General features: G+C 38.2%; 1 protein-coding gene across 6 annotated transcripts in view; it reads left to right on the top strand.

Annotated features, from left to right (window-relative positions):
- Nucleotides 1-12,260, top strand: part of tenm3 (teneurin transmembrane protein 3) — a 244,749-nt gene that overhangs the window by 152,376 nt on the left and 80,113 nt on the right. For 4 of the 6 annotated variants that reach the window (XM_062427047.1, XM_062427038.1, XM_062427020.1 and 1 more), the window contains 2 exons: nt 397-582; nt 8,824-8,970. In XM_062427047.1, the coding sequence (XP_062283031.1) occupies nt 397-582; nt 8,824-8,970 (333 nt within the window). Of the gene's footprint in view, nt 1-396; nt 583-3,031; nt 3,059-8,823; nt 8,971-12,260 lie in introns of all 6 variants that reach the window. The other 2 variants (XM_062427003.1, XM_062427030.1) reach the window with 1 other exon arrangement.

Below are 12,260 nucleotides of genomic sequence, written 5' to 3'. Positions count from 1 at the left end.
TTTCAGTACCCTGAGTTATTTACGTCCTCACCAGCAGTGCGAAAATCACATGAATATACAAAAACAGTCTTGCAGCAACATCATCTTTGAAGTTTTAGTATCCTGTCTAAGCCAATAAACAATGTTTAGTTCACTAAACGTCATACTGCTAATCTTTCCTCTTTTTTACTTTAGGCTACAACCTTCTCTATTTGGCTGCATGATGATTATGTTAGTTGAATACAGAAAAACTGGTAAAATGACAGTGGGATCTGATGGAGCCAGTAGCTGCAGTTGCTTCTACTACTTGTATTACAATTATTATGGTAATATTGTCAAACACAGACAAGATATTGTGGTTAGTATTGTGTGTGTGTGTGTGTGTGTATGAATATCTTCCTTTTTGTTCTCCAACAGAGGTGTGTGAAGTGAACTGCGGCAGCCATGGCGTTTGTTATGGCGGTGTGTGTCGGTGCGAGGAGGGCTGGACGGGAACCGTGTGTGACCAGAAGGCCTGCCACCCAATGTGCAGCAAGAACGGAGTGTGTAAGGAGGGGAAGTGTGAGTGTGACCAGGGATGGACTGGGGAGCACTGCAATATCGGTGAGTAGATCAAACACGCACACACTCACTAATACACACACACACACACACACACACACACACACACACACACACACACACACACAAGTGTAAGAATGAAAAGTGAGACTGTGACTGTGTGGGATGTTACTTAGCATGCACAAACATGTACATGGAATTTAATCTCCCACAGTTTAAATTCTCTCAAGCTTTTTTTTTTGTTTTTGACTCTTTGTCACTGGGTCCCAACATTTTGTGTAATGAGCTTATGTCTGGAAAATCATGTATCTGCTCTGTGAAAAAAAATACTAATAGGAAACCTTTTTTGTTACCTTTGAGTAGCTAAAATGCACTGACAAAAATAATCACATTTTTATGACTTACTTACTTCAAGGATTAAAGAAATGTTTCCACTGTAGCACAGCAGTGCACAGCCTTTATGATATCTAGAGAAACTGAAGAGTTGTTGGGAAGGCAACCTCCTCATCAACAATAGAACATGACAGAACTGATGAGGGATATGTCAGGGTCTCTCTATGCGTGCTGCTGGGGTAAGATTAGAGAGGAGTGTTGCTGCTAATTATTTGTTGCTTATCATTGTTGTCCAATAAAACTGGAGCCATGGTAGGAATATTAGGGCTGTCAATCTTACTCTATAACCCAATTCGAATTTCATTCATTATATTTTTTTCAATATTCAAAATATATTCACATTTTAATGCTTAGATTTAGTCTATAAATAATATTTACTATGTACTTGTATACAGGTTTATGTGTTGCCAACGCAACTGTCAACATGGTTATTTCCTTTCTGTCCACTAGAGGGCATCCCAACATTACCAGGAAACATGCTAAAGCTTTCAGCTAGCTGCTAATAGCTTAGTCACAAATGAATAACGTTGTTAACTTTAATGAGCATTTTTAATCATTCCTCTCCTTGTTGTAGCTAGCCAGGGCTGCATGAACTGAAAAGTGATAAAAGCTAAACGTTAGCACTCTGAATGTGATTCAAACTCAGAAAACTTTATTGTTCAGACGTGACAAAAGCATTTCATTGTCACGTACAGGGAGGTCAAGACAAAAAGGACAAGATTTGCTTACATTAGCCAACACATTTATATAAAAAAATACACATTGGAATAGAAGTTCAGTATTTGATTGTTATTATTTTTTTACAGTTCGAATTGTATTTGAATACCGAAATTCTAACAGCCCTAGTGAAAATGAGATCAAAGTTATAACTATATATCTCACTGCAGTGGAACTGAGAATACATTTAAAAAATAGATTTTTTTGGCATTTTTTCACATAAAAAAAAAGTTTTTGACTTTTTGTTCATAAATATAAATGTCAGAAGAACGTTCACTCATTCTTTAACTCTATTTTGGTCCTCACCATTGATACATTGTTATAAAAATGTGGATAGTATCAACTGTAAACGACTCAACTATAGACAGAAATGACTGTATAATGTTAAAGTTTACAGTTCGAGAAGAATCAAAAGAATGGTTAGATTTCCATATGCAAAAATTGAACATGTAGATGTTGACTACCTGGCCTTGTTATTTTGCTTGATATCTGCAGGGCAGAAAGTGGGATTGTTTTATGTTTTTTTGTTGTTGTTTTTTTTTTAAGTGAGTATCCACGGTGAGGTCAGAAACCTCATCATTATGTCTTCTAATAGTTAAACAGTGAAACAGATGAGAAGTGAGGCCTTTTGTGGCGGCTATGTGTAGTCAAACAGACAGCTACAGTATCGCTGGGAACGAGCCGCAAATTGGCTTCAGTTATTGTCACTTAGACACACACACTGACACACAGGGAGAAAGACACTGAGAGCATAACAACAGTGAGATGAGAAGCAATCCATTTAGAGTGCTTAGCCAACAAACAGCTTGTTTGTTTAGAGGGATTGTATGGCTCTTTTCTTCTCCAGTCCTCCCGTCTCTAAGCATCACATTGACATCTTGTATGAGTCTGCTGGAAACTGTGACCTCACTGTAGAATTGTTTCCATATTCATTGATTGGCTGTATTTATATAACGCCTAGTGAGTTTTTCTAAATCCAGCATATCCAGTCTTCATCTCTAACACAGTATATAAAGCCCTGTTGGTCTGATCTTGGACTCTGAAAAGTCACCGTCTGTAGCAGAGTTAAGGAGGTGTCTCAGATGAATATGATGATGAGTAATACAAATCATCTCTCTCTTTCTTTCTTCTTTTTCCTCTTTTTTCTCTGAACATCTTTGTGTTTAATTGAATGTCTATTCCTGCCTGCTTCCTCATTCACTGGCCCGGTGAATCACAGCGTGACTTGTGTAATGAGCTGCCCTCACTGATGCTGTTACTGGAGTCTCTTCTGCTATTCTTCTCCACCCAGACTATTTTTTCTAGACTAAATACTTTCTTTCTTGTTTTCTGTCTTTCTTTCCTTCCTTCTACTCTTTTTTCTTTTTTTCCCCTCTTAAAGCTCACAATCCGGATATTAGAGTAAAAGGTACTGTACTCCCTTTTCTTCTTCTCATCATTAGCTTTTCTCTTCCTCCCTCCATCCTTTGCTTCTCTATTCATATACTGTGAAGCTGTGGCTGCTTCAGTGATGGGTGATTTTTTTAATTTTATTTAGACTTTTTTAATATATATATATATATATATTTTTTTTTCTCTTTTCATCCCCTCTATCATTTTGCCAGCTTTGACAACATGTACCATTACTGTTACTCACTGGGTATTCAGGATTTTAATACCGTCCTTTAATATCGTACTATGCACTGGTTCCTCAGTAGCTTCAAGGTTTTTTTTGTGTGTTTTTTTTTGTGCTGTATCTTCTTGCCAACTTAAATAGCAGCTCATCAGTGGCTTCAGAGTGTGTCACTCAAATATTTATTAATTTTTAATATTTTAGATTTCTGTCTTTCCTTTTAATATAAATAAGTTTGACATGACTGACTTTGATTTTACGATTTCTCTACATCTATTAGTGTCACTGCAATGAACATCTTCCCAATACTAAATGTTTAAGCTGGATCATTAAAAAGGGGGAAATTAAGCATAAAAAGAATGACAAGACTTCCGAAATGTGTGTAACTGTTACTTTTCTCGGTGTAGATACAGTATGTTTGACATAGTGATATTGCACATTCTCAGTGACTTGGGGGAAGTCTTAAAACTTATGACATATTTTCACTTTCAGCAGAGAAGCTCACTCACACCACAGACAAAAATAATATTGAAAGTCTTTGATGTCTACCATGAAATCCTGGCTCTGCTTTAGGAATAGTTTTCCTGTAAGCTGTTTCCTCTCCTCTCCCTGTTATGTCTGAGCACGGCTTTACGCCCACATGTGTGTGAATGGGATTTAGCGACCACAATCTGACTCACACTGTCGGCATTTGTGGTTAAGTTGTCAGTCATATGTTTAGTTTGGACTGGACATTTGTATAACTGTGAGTATTTACACAATTGCAAAGCAAATGTTCATTGCACTGTCACAATATTAAATCATTTTTAGCAGATTTTAAACCTCCATGCATTTATTGACCATCACAGGTTAATTCTAGTTGATGAAATGAAAAGCCAATGAGAAAGAAAACCTTCCTTTAGATTATTTTTTAGAATACAGTTGCACTCATTTTAGTAAATGAATTCCTAAATAGGCTTTCTTTAGTGATTGTCCTTATTGTATATTATTGGATCCTGTTGGCTTTAGAATGTGAGGTATCTGCTTTTAAGCCTCTTTCACATCTCTGTGGGCTTTTGGAGCAGGAAAACACCGTTTTGTGGAATTGGGCAAAGCCTACAGCTGAGGTTAGACACAAGCAGCAACCACCACAGCTGAGCATGATACACTGGGAGATATGTCAGTCACCTAAACATTCCCCCAGATACCATTGTCCTCAAGAGATGGAGACTCCAGTGTGTTGCTGGTCACCTACAGCTGTTCATTAAACATCATCACTATTGTGGCTTTTTCTGCTTGTTCCACTCAGCAGACAGCTCCAAATATCTCCATATGTTGTCTTATTGACAGGTTTTAAGTGTTGATAACAGAGCTCTGCTAATTAGGTGAGGAATGTGTTTCATTTCCTGTAAATTCTTAACAATGATAGTCTCCCATTAGTCATTTCAAAGCTTTTGAATTGAAGGAGTAGAGCAGGAAGTGTTTGGTTTGCATCAGTGGTAACTTAACATGCCTCTGAGAACAGAGTGAGCCCATCAGAAGGGGGGCTTTAAAGAGACACTATACAGTAGTATAGCACTAGCACTACTCGACTCGACTCAACTGTTTTTTTTTTGCTAGTCCATCAGGGATAGTACCTGGTACTTTTTAGTACCTGCTCTGGTGAGGTTCCAAGCGAGCCGAGCCGATACTAAAATGTGACGTCAACAGACTGCCGGCCACTGATTGGTCAGAGTGTCATCACTGGAAGAGTCATGAGCCGTCCCACACAAGAATCAAACCCGGCATTTTTAAATACCGGCAACAGCGTTACAGCCATACGGCTCCATTTTCTTGCTTTGTGTGTGACAAAAGACACAGACAGAGCAGCAAGTACACCATTGCAGAGCCGAGTAGTGCTACAACTGTATAGTGGAAAAGTACCATAAGACTGCCTGTTAAGAGACAGAAGCTGGACTGAGGGGCAGTATAAGATGAATAAGGAGGTTTTTGAAGGGTTATTCATGCATAGCTATTCAGAATAAAAATATAGAGCTGGAAATGAGCACAATAGTTCCCTTTTATACTCTGATTTAATGTAAACACTAATCCCACATTTAAATATTAAAATCACTCTTGGATTCAGTGTTTAGAGGTCATTGGAGGACACTTAAAACGTTTTTAGCTTCAACACTCAGCTGTGGTGATGTCTGCTTCTATTAACCACATCTCCAAAAAAGGACTGTGTATCAATACTGTCCAACCATTTCTCCAGCTTCTATTTCTCCATCTAAATCCTATTGTACTTATTTTAATTTATGTATCCAAAATGTGCTGGGACACAGTATTTGATTTGAGAAATGTTTTGTTTTAGAATATCATCTTTACTCTTTAAAATATTATGTATTAAACTTTTCATTGTTTGGATTTTAAATGTGTATTTTTCTGCCACCTGCCTGTTGTCCTTCTTCCCTCTTGTGCGATTTCAGTGTGAATGAAGACGTAGATTTGTATGAACAGTTGACTTTTGACTCTGTTGAGGTTCTGCTGCCTTGTCTCTCTCTGTTATTGCACTCCCGTGATCCCAAGCTCTTCCTCTTTTTTCCTCCTCTTCTTTGGCTGCCGTTTCCATCTATCTGTACATCACAGAGAGTATATTTGGCAGTGCTGCTTTTGTTCGATTTACGTTTTTTCCCTAATTTTCCTCCCTCTCTCCCTCGTGCCCTCTCCTATTCTCAGGATATAAAGGTAATTCATGCCAAAGATTTAATTAAAGGCCTTACTGTCCCAAAATACAACCACTCCACACTCTTCTTTGTTAATTTATGTTGATCTTCTCTTTATTTATTTACTTGTTTATTTTGGTTTTGATTCAGTTTTATTTCATTTCATTTAATTGTTTCTTCTTTTTGCATTTGTCTTTCTCAAAGCTCAGTGTATTTGTTTGTTTGTTTTTTTTCTTCCTATCACACTTCTTGTTTCTTGTCTTTATTTCCGGCCTCAAATATTTATTTGTCTGTTTGTTTTTCTGGTTACATCATTAATGTTCCTGTCTCTGAATCTCACACACACAGTACAGATGATACTGATGTTACAAAAATGGCAATTCACACACACACACACACACACACACACACACACACACACACACACACACACACACACACACACACACACACACACACACACACACACATATCCAAAGGTGTGTGACTCCTGTTTCGTTTTGCATCCAGAAGCTTTACATATTTATATATATTTATATATATTTATATATATGTCTGTGTTAATTTAGCCAGCTGCTCCCCCCTGTCTTTCGTCTATCTATCTGTTCTGTTCTGTCCCCCCACCCCACCCCACCCCCTTTCACCACCTTTACCTGTCTCTCCAGCAGGGTTTTGCTTGGTTCTGATATTCACTGTTTCTTAATCAGTCTCTCTGCTGGATTGCCAGCCTCACTGTCTATTCTGTGATCAAGGAATGTCAAACAGAGGCATAAAGTATAACCTTTGGAGGCATGCAGTCCAAACCACCCTGTCGTCCCTATACTTTGTGCGCTGTGTATCTGTCTACCTGTTGTGTTTTCACATGGATTTTAACCTGTGATTTTGTTTGATTCACTGACCAAAAGACTAGAGGAATCCATAATACTTAAGGAGAAAAAAAGTGTCAGTCTCTGTCAGATCACTGGTGTTTAATCTGGATAGACTCCACTTGGACATATAAACTTTAAAAATTCTCAAAATGCGTTGCTTTCAACTTTGAAGTCGGCTTTACTTTGTTCTATTTTTTTTGGTTTGTTTGTTTTTTTGAATGCTCCGTTCTCCATCATCATATTATGCAAAAAATAACAACTTTCTTTGTTTACAGATGAAAAAAAAAAACTATTATTTTAGATTCATTTATGATTGAAGCCATTCAGTACATAGTAGCCATTTTGGCTGTATTCAATCTTAGTCTTGGTTCATGTGAAACTACAACATCAGTGCATTTCACTAAGGGCTGACTGTCTGTCTGTCTGTCAGTCTGTGTCTCTCACCTGTGGATTAATGTATTTATCTGTCTTATTTGTCTATCGATCTGTCTTTCAGTCTGTCAGACCATTTGTTTTGAAGAAAGGTGCATTTCAAAGGCCAAGTGCCTTTACACACATCAGGATTGAACCAATATGGGTTTTGGAAGACTGGTATTTTTGGACTGAAGCTGCTGACAGCTAAAGTTTGTGCTGACTTGTTAAAGTTTCCAAAACAGAACTAAATCTTCTTGGGACAGTGAAACTCTCAATAACTTCCACGTTGTTTATAATATATATATCGAGGTGTCATCTAAAACAAATTCAAGTGACTAGAGATGTGTAGTTTTGACTAGTTTTTGTTTATTGTACCCAAAACACAGAGACACACAGAATAAGTTGTGCTGTTTGGCTGGCACACACTATCATTCATTAGGAATGTATATAAGACATGTACATTCACACTTCTACAGTGTTACAGAGTACAGGTAATGGCTCGATATGTGAGAGGAAGCTGATACACTGGTCTAAAGAGATTGCATATGCTGTTAGACTCATCTTATTTAATAGAAGCTTCTGTAAAAGAAAAACAAAGTCTGGCTTTTAGTGGTAACAATAAATTATCCACACATGTTTTTTACTTTCCTGATCCTCATATTGCTTTAATCATACACAAAGAATTTTCGGAATATCATGCACACAACAGCTAAGATCTCAAAAGAGACACCAGAGCTGAGCAGTGTGTTTTATTATGTCTTATACCATTTCTTATCTGTTGATTCCACATGTATCTATTGGAAAAGATACACTTCAGTTTGAATCACTACACTGCACACACTCCTTACACACATAACTGCAATCCTGAGAGTTTTGTTTGTTTTATACTTCTGACTTAATGTGTAATCCCAGTGATTGTGTATTGTGCTGTGAGTGCTTGTAATGTGCAGCAGCACCATGCAGCTGCAATGCTGCTTTCATGCAGTCATTGTAGAAAAAAATCTGAAACCTACTAATGATATTTAAAAACAGGACCTCTTTGAAATATTAACCTAATTTAGACATCTTGTCCTATTTTTTCTTTTTATATCTAAGCTGTAGTCAAAGTTCATCCTTGCACACGCACAAGCTGCTGCTCTGATGACTATGGATCATTTCTCTGTTTATTTCTAGACCACACCATGTGTATTTGTTTTCATTTCGTCAGATGTGTGAACAGAGAAATAACTTCACTGTGGTTAGAGGGAAATTTTACTCAGCAGTGTAAAACTCAGCAGTGAACGCTCCCTTCTCCCTTAAGGAGCTGCCAACCCACCTCAGGCTGTTTCTGACTCACAGTAGAGATTTATTGTCCCATGATGGTCTCAGTGCTGTTTGAGGGAGCGAAACATTGAGTTTGCTGCATGAAAATGGCCCAGTGAATAAAAAATGGAATATTCTCATCTTTCAGAGCTCCAGTGCAAAACTATCATCACCTACCTTCAAAATGTGTATTGGTTAAAGCCTATTCCACACACTGATGGCCAGCAGTGATCCCACCCCACTCAATCCCACTGCTCTAACTTGTGTTACTGTGTTTGTTCCCTGTGTCCAGAGGGTTGTCCAGGTCTCTGTAACAACAATGGACGATGCACCCTGGAGGCCAGCGGCTGGCATTGCATTTGCCAATCTGGATGGAGAGGGGCCGGGTGTCACGTAGCCATGGAAACACTCTGTACCGATGGCAAGGACAATGAAGGAGGTATGTTTGTTTACATTCACTGTATGTGTGCAGATATATGGTTAAATAGATGGATGGAAGGACAAATGTTGGTGGAGTCACTTAAATTTAAAAGTGCAGTGTGTAGGATGTAGTGGAACATACGGTGGCTGCCAAACTCAAAAGGCCCTCGCTAAAGCCAGGGTTCAGTTTGTCCATTTTGGGCTACTGTAGAAACATGGTGGTGCAACATGGCAGGCTCCAAGTCAACAACCATGTTTAGATCCACATAATTTATAAAATCCCGGATATTTGGATCTCTCTTTTTTTTTTTATCCATGAGTGGTTCCAATGTGGTTTGAAACAAGCAATGTTGGCTTATACAGCCCTGTGTCATAGTTATATGCTGCCCCATGCAGACCTGACTAGTTCAATTAATGAAAATTCCATCAGCTGGAATGTGCTTTTCAGGAACATGAGAAATATGTTAGTGCTTTCTGTTGTTTTTTAATTAAACTTAAGGGATCCTCATGAAAAATGCCTTATTATGCCATGTATTTATACCAAAAAAATGTTTTTACTCTCAAATATCCATACCAGAAATGGCTTCAGGAATACAGTATCACCTGACAATCTGAGAGTAATGAAAAACATGAATCTAAATGATGAACTGGCAGCTTCCTGCTGAGAGTTACATATTGATGTAGTGTACCTGCAGTGGGAGCCACTGCACTGTACGTAGAGAGTGCAGCTCCTCACCTCCTGAAAGAATGCACAACATGTAGTATCAACCTTGAGGTGACAGTGGGGTGGAAAGGCTTCTGAACACCAGTCGGGATTGGGCCTTTCATGTGAAATAAATGAGCTGCAGTGTTCAAAAGGCAGAGGCCTTTCAAAAAGAAGCACGGATAAAACTCGAGCAGTCGTTCATTTCTGGAGGAAGAAATGAAACCTTGGATTTGGAAAAAAAAATGGTGTGGATGTATTTAAAAAAAAAAGCACATTAACGGTGCAAAACATGAGCAGCATTACAGCAGATGCTTTTCTGAGCCTCAGTCTCAAAACCCTAAAAGCAGAACCTAGTCTGATAAGAGCGTGGTGGTAATTGAAAAGGTGGACAGAAAACATAAAGATAAAAAAGAAAAAAGAAAGATAGAAGAGGCTGGGAGAGAAGGGGCTCTTTCTTTCAGTCAGTGTGTGTGTGTGTGTGTGTGTGTGTGTGTGTGTGTGTGTGTGTGTGTGTGTGTGTGTGTGTGTGTGTGTGTGTGTGTGTGTGTGTGTGTGTGTGTGTGTGTGTGTGTGTGTGTGTGTGTTTAATGGCAGTCCCTGGTGCCTGCTCACCAGATGTACAACTGGCTTTTATAAACTAACAGAGACAAATGGTAGCCCAGATTTTATTACCTTACATACCTCCCTCTATCCTTCTATCCCTTCATCTGTCTCCCCTCCGCTCCTCCTTCTCTCTTCCTCTCCATCCCTGCTTTCCTTAATCCTTCTTTTCCCTTCATTCCATCTCTGCTCCTCATCATTTACATTCCAGCCGTCCATCCTCCTTCCTCCCTCTTTAGCTCTTATTGTTCTTGGCAGCATTTAATACATACACACTGTTCACATTCTAATTGTTCTACATTTCTCATTTTTCTTCATTCCTCAATCCTTCCTTTTCTCCCTCATCATTCTCCACCATTATCTCCATCCCTGCCTTTATTTATTGATTCATTCCTACCTCAGAAGCCTATCTATGTTCAACAGTTTATTCAGACAGCACAGCGCCTATTTTTTCCTCCTCTTCCCTTCAATTCATTGTGCTACCTCCATCCCTGTCTCTTTTTCATCCCCCCATTCTTGTTACCGCTGCATTCCTGTCCTCACTGTATCCCTGCATTGTTAATTATTCTTAATCCCTTCATCATCCTTCATTGCTTCTTAATCCCTCCCTTGCTTCCTCATCCCCTCCTTCCATCCATCCCCATCCCCATGTCCCCCCTCCGCCTCCCCCTTCATCCACCTCTAACTTTGTGTGTGTGTGTGTGTGTGTGTGGATGTGTTTTTCATTATAAAAACAAACAAACAAAACACCTGCACTTACACATATATAGTATTCTTATTTATTGTGGACCAAAATGAACACGTTTCAGGAATGTCACTTTAAATAAACAGGTGAGGTTTAAACACCAATCAGCAAAGAGAATATATGATTGTTTAACAGGATCCAGCCTCTACTAATGAAGGAGGTGTGACCACAATAATCAGTAAAAACAAGGACTAGTGTCATGAGGTGGAAGGTAATGAATATATAAAACTGAATGTTAAGACGTGAAACACATAGCAACAGACTATAGAGAGAAATACAATCCAGATGTCCAAATGCAGACATACATTAATGAAAACAATTACTAAAAAAACATAATAAAGAAATAACCATGTATTCACATTGTAAATTACCTCTCTAATGGAAAATGAGTCTGTCTATCACCAATGGGCACACTTAAATATCATAGACACAATGTCAAGAATACATGCCTCCATTCAGTCTAACTATGGATTAGAGACCCTGATAGATTATAAGAAGCAACCCAATAGCACCTCTTCTTTCACTCAGCTTGTAATGTATGGATCCAATATGCTTCTCTCTGTAACAGAACTCTGTCCCTACCTCCAGCCCTTTTAAAACCATGAACCATTTCTACACCTTGAAATATAAGGGAACATATATCATGGCCAGTTGAATTGAATTTTTTAGCCGCCAAGGATTTTTCATCTTTATTCCTTATGCTACTTTCATATTCAGAAATCCTCGTTTTTTTTTTAACTCCATTTAGTTTCATCTATATATGCTAACCCACAAGGACATTTCAAGAGATTGACCACGTATTTGGTATTGCAAGAGGTCCTCTTCTTAATGTTGAACTTTTTACCTGTATGGGGATGTAAAAAACATTTCCTCAGTTCAAATATGTGGAAAAAATAAAAAAAAATAGAAAGGAGGTACATAGCAATCAGCTCTGATCAAGGTGAACCTTAGGTTCCTGCCACACTTACTGACAAATCTCTCTCAAGCTGGGTTACAGGGTCAGAGAGTTTGCTTTTACATGCTATTAATCCTAATATATTTAGTAGATGTATTTTGTCTCTACATTTTCCTATGACATGCTTCTAAAGGGTTCAAACTATTTAAAAAGATTATATAGCTCCTTGTTATTTGTCCTTTCTATTTTTAGATTCTGTATTTTGTATTATTTTGTGTATTTGTTCTATGCTCCCTTGAAAAATACAAATAATTTGTACTAACAGGGTCACATAGTTCTTAATCTATTTCCTTTTACATGCTG

The sequence above is a fragment of the Scomber scombrus genome, chromosome 2 (assembly GCF_963691925.1).
Source record: "Scomber scombrus chromosome 2, fScoSco1.1, whole genome shotgun sequence".
Lineage (NCBI taxonomy): Eukaryota > Metazoa > Chordata > Actinopteri > Scombriformes > Scombridae > Scomber > Scomber scombrus.
This window is presented reverse-complemented; position numbering and strand designations above follow the sequence as displayed.